The sequence below is a fragment of the Hemitrygon akajei genome, chromosome 5 (assembly GCF_048418815.1).
Source record: "Hemitrygon akajei chromosome 5, sHemAka1.3, whole genome shotgun sequence".
In the NCBI taxonomy this organism is placed as follows: domain Eukaryota; kingdom Metazoa; phylum Chordata; class Chondrichthyes; order Myliobatiformes; family Dasyatidae; genus Hemitrygon; species Hemitrygon akajei.
Window position 1 is genome coordinate 135,429,313 of NC_133128.1, and position 12,759 is coordinate 135,442,071.

Consider the following 12,759-nt stretch of genomic DNA (forward strand, 5'->3'; position numbering starts at 1 on the left):
TGAGCATGGGACTTCTCCCAAGATTCTTTAATGTCATTTCCAGAACACAGGTGTAAAGGAGAATGAAATAATTGTTACTCCGGATCCAATGCAGCACAAAAAAAAGAAAAAAGAACACAACAATAAAAACATAATAAATATAAATGCATAAGATAGTTTATATACATGAATTGATTGTAGTTAGTGGGTGGAGGTATTGACCAGCCTTACTGCTTATGGAAAATATGTATGTTTGAGTCTGGTGGTCCTGATGGGAGTGGGTTAGCAGTCCATGAGCAGGGTGAGTGGGATCCTTTGTGATATTGCTGGCTTTTTTCCAAGACCTTTCTGCATAAATTGTCTGTCCTTGATGGTGATTAGACTGGCTCTGGTGATGCATTGGGCAGTTTTGACGACCTGTTGTAGAGCCTTTCAGTCCACCACAATGCAGTTTCTTTACCATGTAGTGATGCAGGATGTTAGGATGCTCTCTACTGCACATCTGTAGAAGGTTGGGAGTATTGATGTGCATAATCAAGCTCTCTTCAGTCTCCTCAGAAAGTAGAGGCATTGGTTAGCTGTACCAATGATACCTCCTTCCCTGAAGCTCTAAACAGTTTTTATGCACACTTTTAGACATACAACACTATATCAGCCACAAAAACTACCCCCTTCCAGGTGAGCAGCCACTGTCTGTGACAGCAGCAGTTGTGAGAAGGACTCTTTAGAGTGTCAACCCCCATTAAGCTGCAAGGCCAGACAACATCCCAGGCCAAGCAGTCAGGGAGTATGCCCACAAGCTCTCTGACGTCTTCACAGACTTCTTCAACTCTTCAGTCATCTAGTCTGTTGTTCCTGCATGATTCAAATCAGCCACCATCATCCCTGTACCAAAGAACTCTACACCTTCAGACATCATGAAGTGCTTTGAACACCTGGTATTAGCACACATCAAAAATTCCATTCCTGCCACACTGAACACACACTAATATGCTTACCGACAGAACTGCTCTATCCAACATTGCATCGCACTGTCCAAAAGTCACTTCTTAATAATTAGCATTAAAGCTCATTATTTTGTTTGCTTTAAAGTGTTCATGGATGTGGATGTCACTGGCAATGGCAGCATTGATTGCCAATTCCCAATTACTCATGAACTCAGGTGGCAGTTTAAGCAATAATACCTAGGCTAGAGTAGTTAAAGATGACAGTACCTTTTTTTCCTGAACATTTAGGGAATTTCATTGTTGTTTCAGTATTTCTTGTGCTTATTTGCCATCACATTTCCCTAAATTACAACATCATCGACCAGGGTGTGAAGAGAAATTTAAGTTTGATGATCTATCTAAGAGCATAGTTGAAATTATGAAGCAAACATGTTCATGCACATCCATTACCCCTCAGTTTTTAAGATGATTATAGATATGTATCTTACTTCCCTAAATCCCTGCACAATGTGTGCCTCTTCTCGTTACATACTACAATATAATAGCCTATAAATTATATACATTATGGACACAGACCTATTGGGCTTTTTAGTTATCCACATGTACATCCCATTCCAAAAACAGCTTTTTAATTCATTCCTCATGCTTCATCTTTGAAACAAGAGATAATTTTCTTACTTCATTAATTCGTAAGATGTGAATTGGTAGTGTTTCCATTTTTGACCATCCCCAGCTGAGAGAGCCATATTGGTGAGTGTAGGGTCACTTGTACATCAGCCAGGTTCACATCTCTTGATATAAATACATCCTTGGAATATCAGCCTACTGAAGTAATCATTAGGTCATATACGATGCTGAAACATCTTTCTGTTTTTGCACTATTTTAATATAACTATATTTACTGTAATTGACTTATTTATTTATTCTTTCTATATTATCACGTATTGCATTCTACTGCTGCTGCTAAGTTAACAAATTTCACCACATACACTGGTGATATTAAATGTAATTCTGATTCTGTTTCTGATTCTTATATGATTATATGCGAGGGGGAGCCTTGCTTGCCTCGATCTCTTCAGGGAGTGGTGCCGTTGCTGCGCTTTCTTGAATAGAAAGGTGGTGTTGAGGAATCAGGTGAGAATGTCCATTATGTGCACTCCCAGAAACTTGTTGCTCCTAACTCTTTCCACAGACAATCCATTTACATGTAATGAGGACTGGTCACCCTGCACCTTCCTAAAGCCCACCATAAGACTCAGCATTAAATTCTATTGTTTTTCCCTGTCCTTCCCCCTGCCCCTTGTCCCTTTCTCCTGTACATTTCCCCTGTCCCCTGCTTCCCATTTTATTTTAATTTACAGCGCGGAAGTGGTGATGTGTTTTGAGAAGTTGGTGATGAAACTTATCAACTCTGCTCCAATCCAATTGTCCTACCAGATCAGCAGGTCAACATCAGATGCCATCTCATTGGCTCTTCACTGGAGCATCTAGACAGCAAAGATGCAAATATCAGGATGCTCTTTATCAACTACAGCTCAGCATTCAATACAATTATCCCCTCGAAACTAATCAGTAACCTTCAAGAACTTGGCCTCCATACTTCCTTGTGCTATTGGATCCTCTATTTCCTCACTTGAAGACCCTAATCAGTTTGGATTGGCAACAACATCTCCTCCACAATCTCCATCAGCACAGGTACACCACAAGGCTGTGTGCTCAGCCCCCTGCTCTACTCGCTTTGCACTTACGACTGTGTGGCTAAGCACAGCTCCAATGCCATATTTAAGTTTGCTTAAATGAATGAAACGTGGTGATGAATCGTGGTGATGAATCACCAGGATGAATCGTGGTGATGAATCAGCATACTAGAGGGAAGTTGAAAATCTGGCTGAGTGGTGCCAAGGCAACGACCTCTTACTTAAGCAAACACGAGGAAATCTGCAGATGCTAAATATTCAAGCAACACACACAAAATGCTGGTGGAACACAGCAGGCCAGGCAGCATCTATAGGAAGAAGCACTGTCGATGTTCCAGGCTGAGACCCTTCGTCAGGACTAACTGAAAGGAAAGATAGTAAGAGATTTGAAAGTAGGAGGGGGAGGGGGAAATACGAAATGATTAGGAGAAGACCAGAGGGGGTGGGGTGAAGCTAAGAGCCAGAAAGGTGATTGGCAAAAGGGATACAGAGCTGGAGAAGGGAAAGGATCATGGGACAGGAGGCCTAGGGAGAAAGAAAGGGGAAGGGGAGCACCAGAGGGAGATGGAGAACAGGCAGAGTGATGGGCAGAAAGAGAGAAAAAAAGGGGAGAAAAAAACTAAATGTATCAGGGATGGGGTAAGAAGGGGAGGAGGGGCATTAACGGAAGTTAGATTAGTCAATGTTCATGCAATCAGGTTGGAGGCTACCCAGCTGGTTAATAAGGTGTTGTTCCTCCAACCTGAGTGTGGCTTCATCCTGACAGTAGTGGAGGCCATGGATAGACATATCAGAATGGGACATGGAATTAAAATGTGTGGCCACTGGGAGATCCTGCTTTCTCTGGCGGACAGAGTATAGGTGTTCAGCGAAATGGTCTCCCAGTCTGCGTCAGGTCTTACCAATATATAAAAGGCCACACCGGGAGCACTGGACGCAGTATACCTGATGCACCATCAATAACTCTCGGAGACATGAGGCGAGATATAGGCTTTAATTGGCTGGAAGAAAGAACAAGCAGCAATTGACCACCACACAGCATCCTGGAGACGGAGGCTGGGGCTGTGCCTCCAATCACCTTTATACTGGGGTCCATGGGAGGAGCCACAGGAGCAGTCAGCAGGGGGGGCATGTCCAGACAGGTATATGTAGTTCACCACATTACCACACCAGCTGACTCACAGGTGAAGTGTCGCCTCACCTGGAAGGACTGTCTGGGGCCCTGAATGGTGGTGAGGGAGGAACTGTAAGGGCGGAACTGTAAGGACAGGTGTAGCACTTGTTCTGCTTGCAAGGATAAGTGCCAGGAGGGAGATCGGTGGGAAGCGATGAGGGGGACGAGTGGACAAGGACCTCTTACTTAATGTCAGCAAGAACAAGGAGCTGATTATTGACAGCACCTTTATTTCCTTAAGAGTTTGTGAAGATTCAGCATAACATCTAAAACTTAGAAAAACTTCTATAGATGCGTGGAAGTGAGTATATTGACTGGCTGTGTTACAGCCTGGTATGAAAACAAAAATCCCTTTGAATGGAAAATCCTATAAAAAGTATTGAATATGGTCCAATCCTTCACAGGTAAAGCTCTCCCCACCATGAAACACTGTCACAGGAAAGCAGTATCCATTATCAAGGACTCCACCACCCAGGCTGTGTTCTCTTCTCACTGCTGCCATTAGGAAGGTGCAGGAGCCTCAGGACTCACACCACCAGGTTCAGGAACAGTTAACACCCTTTAACCATCAGGCTCTTGAACCAAAGGCTTTCCTCAGCTTCACTTGCACCATCATTGAAATGTTCCCACAATCCTTGGAATCACTTTCAAGGACTCTTCATCTCTTGTTCTCGATATTTATTGCCTATTGATTTATTATTAATATTTCTTTCTTTTTGTATTTACACAGTTTGTTGTTTTGTGCACACTGGTTGAATGTCCAAGTTTAGTGCAGTCTTTCATTTATTCTATTATGTATTTACTAAGTATGCCCACAAGAAAATGAATCTCTGGGTTGTATATAGTGATATATATGTACTTCGATAATAAATTTACTTTGAACTGTGAACTTTGGAATAGACCCTTCCCGCTCTTCGAGTCCAGCAACAACCACCGATTTAACCCCAGTCTAATCACCGGATAATTTGCAAGGAGCAATTAACCTACTAACCGGAATGCCTTTGGACTTTGGGAGGAAACCCATGAGTACCCAAGGAGGAACGTACAAACTTGCTTCCAGGAAATGCCGGAATTCAATTCTGATGCCCTGAGCTGTAAGAGCGTCGGCGTGAACCGCTACGTTACAGTCACACTTCTTAAACATCCAGACGGAATGAACTTTACGGCACAAACCCCAGTTACCTACTTGGAGCTTTGGTTTCATTTAACACTCACGGACAAATCCAACTCACCTGCAATCACAAACTTCGCCATGTTGTTTGCGGTGTTGCCAAGCAACGCCAGATGCCTGCCGAGCCTCATTAACGGGCAAACTTCTATTGAGACTTGCAGTTATAAATAGTCCAGCTTACAATCGATCCATCCGCCAGGTCTTTGCGGAATATAACCCCCACTTCAAAACGTTAAGATATGGAAGAATTGAAGGAGGCTTCTTAAAAGGAAAGATACAACGTATATTTTCAGGAAGAGTAGTGCAGAAAGGCTGATTCCTAATGCTAGACAGCTTCCAAATCAGAAGGACGAATGAAATGTTTACAGCCCTTGCAGTCTTGAAAGGTGTCTATTTAAAAAAACATGATATAGTTCAATGGAATGAAACAAAATGGTAAAACCCCTTAATCTGACGTTTTGGAAACGGGACTAGAAGACTTTCCAGATTATTGGATCCAATATATGTAAATATTCCAACACATACGTGTAATTCACTTCTTTAAAAAAGATGTTACACTATAGAATGCTAAATATTCATGTGAACCCTGTAACCTTTAAGGGGCTTTGGGCAGCAAAACCAAGTGAGTAACATTGAAAGAGCATGAATGAGTGAAGCCTTGGGGGACTGGAAGGGTGCACTGGAGCTGAGACCCCTGTGAGGCAGAAGGAAGTGCAACAAACATCTCCTGGTAAGCCTGGCACCAAACTATTGGGATTTCTGAATAGTTGGACAGGGGATTAGGAGTGTTGTAGTGTACTGCAAAACTGAAAATGTGAATGCAGAGCACACACAATGCTGGAAATAACTCAAGGGACATCTCTGGGGAGGGACACGGGGTTGACATTTCAGTGGTGATCTTTCATCAACATTGAGGTTAGGAATATGCATAAGGTTATAGGATAAATTGTAGGAATAAAACTTGGGAATACAAGTGACATGTTACTAAATGTAAACACCTTAAAAGGGAACAGAAAATGTTTTATATAATGGGTGATATGAGTATGGAATGAACTTGCAAACAGGGAAGTGGTTTCTCTCAGTGCCAGACTTTAAGGTCTTTATAGATGGATGAACTTAAATGGACTAACATATCTGTAATTAGCACTTCACCAATTAGATAGGAATGAGATAGACACTGGAAAATCAGAGTTTTCCTTGTTCAGCAGTCCCTGGATGTCAGATACACCTCAAATGGTAGTACTTTTATCTCTGGATGGGAGCCTTGTTTCAGCCCTACTTGAGTTCAAACCACAAAATTTATGCTGACGCTCCAAGTAATAAACTAACAGAAGTACCATCTTTATGCTAGCACTTAAAAAAACCCTCAATTTTCATTCATGGATGAAAAGATCTCAAGGCACTTCTGGACACAAAAAGCTCAATCTAAATAAGATACTGGTGTTTATTTCTATCCCCCCCCCATCTCCCATGTTCCTATCCCGCTCCCACCAGTTCTACCCATTTACCTTCTCTTTCACCTGGTTCCATCTGTTCATCATCACCTCCCCCCCCCCACCACATGCTCACATCTGGTACCACCAATCACACCCATCTTCTCATTTCTAAATACTGACTATATCTCACTTATACTCCTCCCCCGCCCAGCATCTTATTCTGGCTTCTTTCTTCTTCATTTCCAGTCCTGATGAAGGGCCTCAGTCTGAAGCATTGTCTGTTTATTCCTCTCTATAGATGCTGCCTGAATGGCTGAGTTCCTCCAGCATTTTGTGTGTGTTGCTCTGGATTTCCAGCATCTGCAGAATCTTTCTTTGGATGCTGTTCAGTTCAGTTTTTTCACTGGGTTATGTTCTAGAAGTCCACCAGGTGGGGCTGTGAGCTGACTTGTTTATTTTATCTAGCGATGCTGCAGGGTAACAACATGAAGCAATAAAAATTTGTCTGTGCAGAACTGTTAATTCCAACACTATATGCAGTTGAAAATAGATTTTACCCGCAGTAAAATGGCCTTTTCCAGATTATTTAATGTACCCCTGGAAATTTGAGTAGGTATCTCACAGCATGAATCACATGTGCAAATTGGACTCAATTTTGCTGTCAGACCCACATCACTTTGCTTCTTAAGTATTTTTTTGTATCAGTCTTCACTGCAGAAGACACTAGCAGTATGCCAGAAATTTGAGAGTGTTGGGGGCAGAAGTGAGTGTAATTGCTGTCAATAAGAAGGAGCTTGAGAAGCTGAAAGGTCTGAAGGTAGATAAGTCACCTGGACCAGATTGACTGCACCCCAGGGTTCTGAAAGAGTTAGCTGAAGACATTGTGGAGGCATTAGTAATGATCTTTCAAGAATCACGAGATTCTGGAGTGGTTCCGGACAACTGGAGAATTGTAAATGTCATCATTCCACACTTTAAGGAAAGGAGGCAGAAGAAATGGAATTATAGGCTAGCTAACCAGACTTCAGTGTTGGTAAGATGTTGGAGTCTGTTGTATATTTGCAACCTATCTTAGTACGTAATTAGATAGTGCATATATCATGACTCAATGCTTAATGCTTTCAACATATCTTTATTTCTCATTCTCACTTCCAAGATCCCTCACATCACATGTTGTTCTGTCCCAGACCAATGACATCATCACCGTACTTGACAAGTGTCAAGTTACTTAACGGACCTTACCATTTCAATACATGGCATTCCTCCTTTCCTGAGAATGAACTTCAATGTTTTAGGACACATTCAACTCACAGATTTAACCATTTCAATTCAACAATATTCTCTGATATGCATGACTACAACCAACACATTTTTTGTTTCAATCTAATGATAACTCTGGAACTGAAAACTTCATTTTCAACTTACAACAGTTTTAAAACCCACAACTTCAGGGGTTGTTTTCTAACCCTTTGAGGTACCTCTACTGGTTTCTCTTTGCTTTCGATGTCTAGCAATGACTTCAGCTCACTGTGCACCTGAGCTTGTCCATAACTGTCGATCATATTGTCCTCCTATGCTAGTACCCCACTGACAAATCCTTGAATTTCCTACTGTCTGTCAAAACTTTCTTGTGTTGAACACGTGTAGTGTTCCTTGCATACTGCACTCCAGTTGGAGATAGAGCTACCACTTGATTTCCTGTTTTCCTCACCACCATGTGTGGTGTTGGTGTTGGGTTTGTTCACTTTTTCTTGCTGGATAAGCACAGTGTCCCCAGCTTTTACAGTAGACTCTTGTGCTCCTCTGTGATCCTCTGCATACAGCTGGTACTGTCCTAATCTTGTACTTCCAGCTCTGCTGTGTGTACCTCCTTGATGGCTGGTAACTTCCCCCTCATTTTATGATTGTAGAGAAGTCCTGCAGGACTTTTCCCTGTGGTGGCATGTTTCACATCTCTACAGTCACATACTTTCTCAGTTCACATTTCCAGTCAAGTCCTTCTGCTTGACCAATCCTAATCCTTTTAATCAGCAATGCAATTTTGCACACCTCTTCACCATTTCCCTGAGCCCACTTTGGCATTGTTTTCATGTGTTTGATTCCATTACTCTCACAATATTCCTTGAACTGTTCAGATCTGAACTGAGTCCATTATCTGATTTGAAAGAACAGGCACTCCATGTCTACTGAAAATGTTCTCCAAACTGTCAATAACTCTCTCTACAGCTGTAGAGGTCAAAATATCATATTTATGAAATTGGCTGTAGTGATCAACTACTACTAGAATGGAATAGTTTGTTGGTAATGGTCCAAGCAACTCAACAGCTACCTCCTGTCAAGGACCATCCAGTGATGGTGTCAGTTTTAGTGGTTCTGGAGGGTCTAGATACAGTTTGATAGTTGTAATGAGTTTTGCAGTATTTCTCAGCTGCTTTATCCATACCAGGCTATCAAACCTTGGTTCTGAGATGCTGTTTCGTACCAGCTATTCCCAAGTGTCCTTCATGAGCTAGGGTGAGCGCCCGTGTGTACATGGCTTTGGGTAACACAACTCGTGTCCCTCTGAGGATGAGTTGACTCACTACACACAGCTCATTTGCAATGGGTGCGTATGCCTTACAGTTCTCAAAGTGTCCATTCGTGATGGCTTTTCGCACTTGCTGCAGCTCTGGATCTGTGGCTGACGCTCTCTCTACCTCTCATGTTGTCAGAGCTTTAGGTGTAGCACTCACAGCTATGAACCTGATATATTCCTCTGAATCATGCTTGTGTCTCTCTTTTGGAGCAGTTTCTCCCAGTAGCCTGGACAGTAATGTTCTGTTTTCCTGGTATGTGTATGACTCTGTAGTCATATGGTTGCAATCTCAAGACCCACCGCTCTGTGTGATTCAGATCTTGGGCTGTGAATCATCTCCAAAGGTTTGTGATCTGTGATCACATCAAATTTTCTCCCATACAAATAAGGATGAAGTCCTTCACAGACCCATACTAACACTAATGCTTCTCACTCAGTTTGTGAGTACTTTAGTTCAGTCTGTGAGACTACAGCTCACATAGCAGACAGGTACCATTTCTTCATTTTGTTTTTGTATGAGTACTGCCCCCCTGTCCGACTGGGCTGGCATCTGCTATTACTTTAGTTGGTGCATCCAATGTACCTGTTCTTGCTAGTTGCTCTTTTAGGCCTTTGAATGCTTGTTTCTGTTCTTCTCTGAACTTGAATTGCGTGTCCTTCCTGGTCAGTCATCTCAGTGGTTGTGACAAAGTTGCGAACTCTGGTATGAATGCGCTGCTGTAGCCGACAAGACCTAGACAACTCCTCATTTTTGTGACACTTTGTAGTTCACGAGCCTCCATTACTGCTCACACTCTCTCCTCAGTTGGTCCGATGCCTTTCTGTGACAAGAGAATTCCCATGAAAACTAGTCTGTCCACGTTGAACTGCTATTTCTCCAGGTTCAGCGTCAGTCCACACTCTGAGTCTCTTTAAGACAGCTTGTAGCCTCTCATCATGCAGTTGTTGATTAGGAGCATGTACAATCACATCATCTGAGATGCTCTCAACTCTTTCAGTTCCGGTTAAGGCATTTAACTCATTGGCTGATGACACACCGAATTCCAGTCTCTTGTACCTATACACCCCATTATGCACAGCAAATGTGGTTATCTCTCTAGATTTTGGAGTTAGTTCTAGCTGGTGATAGCCCAATTTAATGTTTAGCTTGCTAAACACCACAGCTCCGTTCATACCCTGTGGTATCTCATCTACCATTGGAATAGGATATCTCTCCCTCTCAATTGCTTCATTTGCCTTTCTCATGTCTAGGCACATTCTGATTATCCCCCCTCGACATGTTACTTCACTCCTAATGAAGGGTTTCGGCCTGAAATGTCGTTACTACCTCCTCCCATAGATGCTGTCTGGCCTGCTGAGTTCTGCCAGCATTTTGTGTTTTTATTCTGATGTACTTGTTGGGTTTTAGTAAAATTACTGCCAGGCTAACCCATGGAGTTGGGCCTTCAACTTTCTCAATAATGTCCAGTTTCATTAGCTTTTCAACTTTTTTCTTAGCAGCCTCCCTAAGTTGAAAGGTATGTATCTGAGGACAGGCTTTACCTTTGGATTAGTGTACAGACTGATCTGCTTAGTGTTCAGCTTTCCTACTGCTTCAAACACTTTAGGGTACTGCAGTCTATCACTACTGACACTCTTTCTCCAATCTTTAACACACCCAACTTTCTCTACCTAGGAGTGGATCACCATTGTCCTTTATCACAATGAACTCTACCTGGTCTGTTCTGTTTCCAATACTTATTTCACATTCAAACACTCCCTTAACCTTCAGTCCTGCTGAAGGGTTTTGGCCCGAAACGCCGACTGTGCATTATAGATGCTGCCTGGCCTACTGAGTTCCTCCAGCATTTTGTGTGTGTTGCTTGGATTTCCAGCATCTGCAGATTTTCTCTTGGTTTTTTTAACCTCCGGTGATGTGCTGGATGAATTTCTCTTCTGCTTAGGAATATATGAATGGCACTTTATCTTCTCTGACTTAAGCTTTTTCCCCACACATTTTCACCCAGTATATTGCTTCTGGCTCCTGAATCTACTAATATGTACAGATTTACACCTCCTACATAAAAAGTAATTTTTTTCAGTTGACTGTCTCATTAACAACAAATATAAATTCCTTCTGTCATTCTCAACATTGTTCTCTTTTTGTATCTTTAATCCTTTTGTCCGTCACATTTTTGCAAAGTGGTCCTTCCAGTGCATTTTCTCCATGTCTGTCCACTAGCTTGGCACTTTGGATCTCTACCCAAGTGATCAGCTTTTCCACATCTGTAGCCTTTCATTTGTATTAGTAGACTTTCTTTTCCCCCTGTCTTTTTGCCATGTGTTGTGTCCTCAAGGTGTGAACATGGTGCACAGACTCTGGCTGGCTCCCTTGGACCAACATGGCTGATAACTGTTCCTTTCCTATACTTTTTCACATTGCGCTGTTACTTCCAGTTTGTGGGCAAGCATTAGCCCCTGCATATTCTCCAATAGTTTTCTCCACACATAGACTGAGTTACATTTTCCCACTATGGCATCCCTGATTTGGTTGTCTGTGTCAATTAGAAAATTAGTCTTTTGCTGGCTGCCAAAGGCGAATGGAGAACCGTTGAACCGCCTCACCTTGTTTTTTGGGCAAGCTAATGAAAATGCTGCCGGGCAAACATAGTGTTGACCTGGGGAATGAAGTAAGCATTCATTGCTGCCCCGTAGTCTGTGACTTGTCCCGTGTTTGGTAGTGCTGAAAATATATCCTGCATATCTGGTCCTGCAAGGTGTAAAAGTAGTGCTCTCCTTCTTTGTTTTGTATTATCTGGTGTGTTAATGTCCACTATCAGTCTTTTACTGTCAGCATAAAGTTCAAATGAGTTGAGCAACTGTGTCCAGCTCCAACTGGCACTGTAAAACTTTGGAAGTTTTGGAGCCCAAATTTCTCCATTCTCATCAACTAAACATTAAACTTACTTTCAAAGTCCAAATCCTTAGCGCCACTGTTGTGTATTTGCAACCTGCCTTCATACTTAATTAGATAGTGCATATATCATGACTCGACAATTCATCCTCTGAATGTGTCTTTATTTCTCATTCTTGCTTCCATGCTCCCTCACATCATGTGTTCTTCTGTCCCAGACTGATCAAATCATCACCATACTTGACAAGTGTCAGACTATAACTGACCTTACCATTTCATTACACGACAGAGTTCATTATTTAGGATGAAGTTTTGGATGAGGTACTTGGAGACACATGGTAAAGTAGGCCAAAGTCAGCATGGTTTCCTTAAGGGGAAATTTTGCCTGATAAATCTGTTGGAATTCTTTGAAGAAATAACATAACAGTCAGGATTGACGAAGGAGAGTCAATGGATGTTGTTTATTTGGATTTTCAGAAGCCTGCACATTAGGCTGCTTAACAAGATAAGAGCCCATGGTATGACAGGAAAGATATTAAAATGGACAGAAGATTGGCTGACAGGCAGGAGGCAGAGAGTGGGAATAGAGAGAGCCTATTCTGGCAAGCTGCTGGTGACAAATGGTGTCCTGCACTGGTCAGAATTAGGACCGCTTCTTTTTGTCAACTATTTGACTGATAGAATTGATGGCTTTGTAGCGGAGTTTGCAGACGATTCAAAGTTAGGTGTAGGGGCAAGTAGTGTTGAGAAAGCAAGCAGTCTGCACAAAGACAGACAAATTGGGAGAATGGGAAAAAGATTTAGCAGATGGTACAAAATGTAGGGAAGTTTATAGTCATGCACTTTGGTAGAAGGAATAAAGGTGTAGACTATTTTCTAGACAGGGA

General features: G+C 42.2%; 1 protein-coding gene across 2 annotated transcripts in view; it reads right to left on the minus strand.

The window, feature by feature from the left end:
- Positions 1-5,054, minus strand: part of mdh1b (malate dehydrogenase 1B, NAD (soluble)) — a 45,790-nt gene extending 40,736 nt beyond the window's left edge. For both annotated transcript variants that reach the window (XM_073044652.1, XM_073044651.1), the window contains exon 1: positions 5,030-5,054. In XM_073044652.1, coding sequence (XP_072900753.1) covers positions 5,030-5,051 — 22 coding nt within the window. In that variant the 5' untranslated portion in view covers positions 5,052-5,054. The remainder of the gene's footprint in view (positions 1-5,029) is intronic.
- Between the last annotated feature and the right edge of the window lie 7,705 nt (positions 5,055-12,759).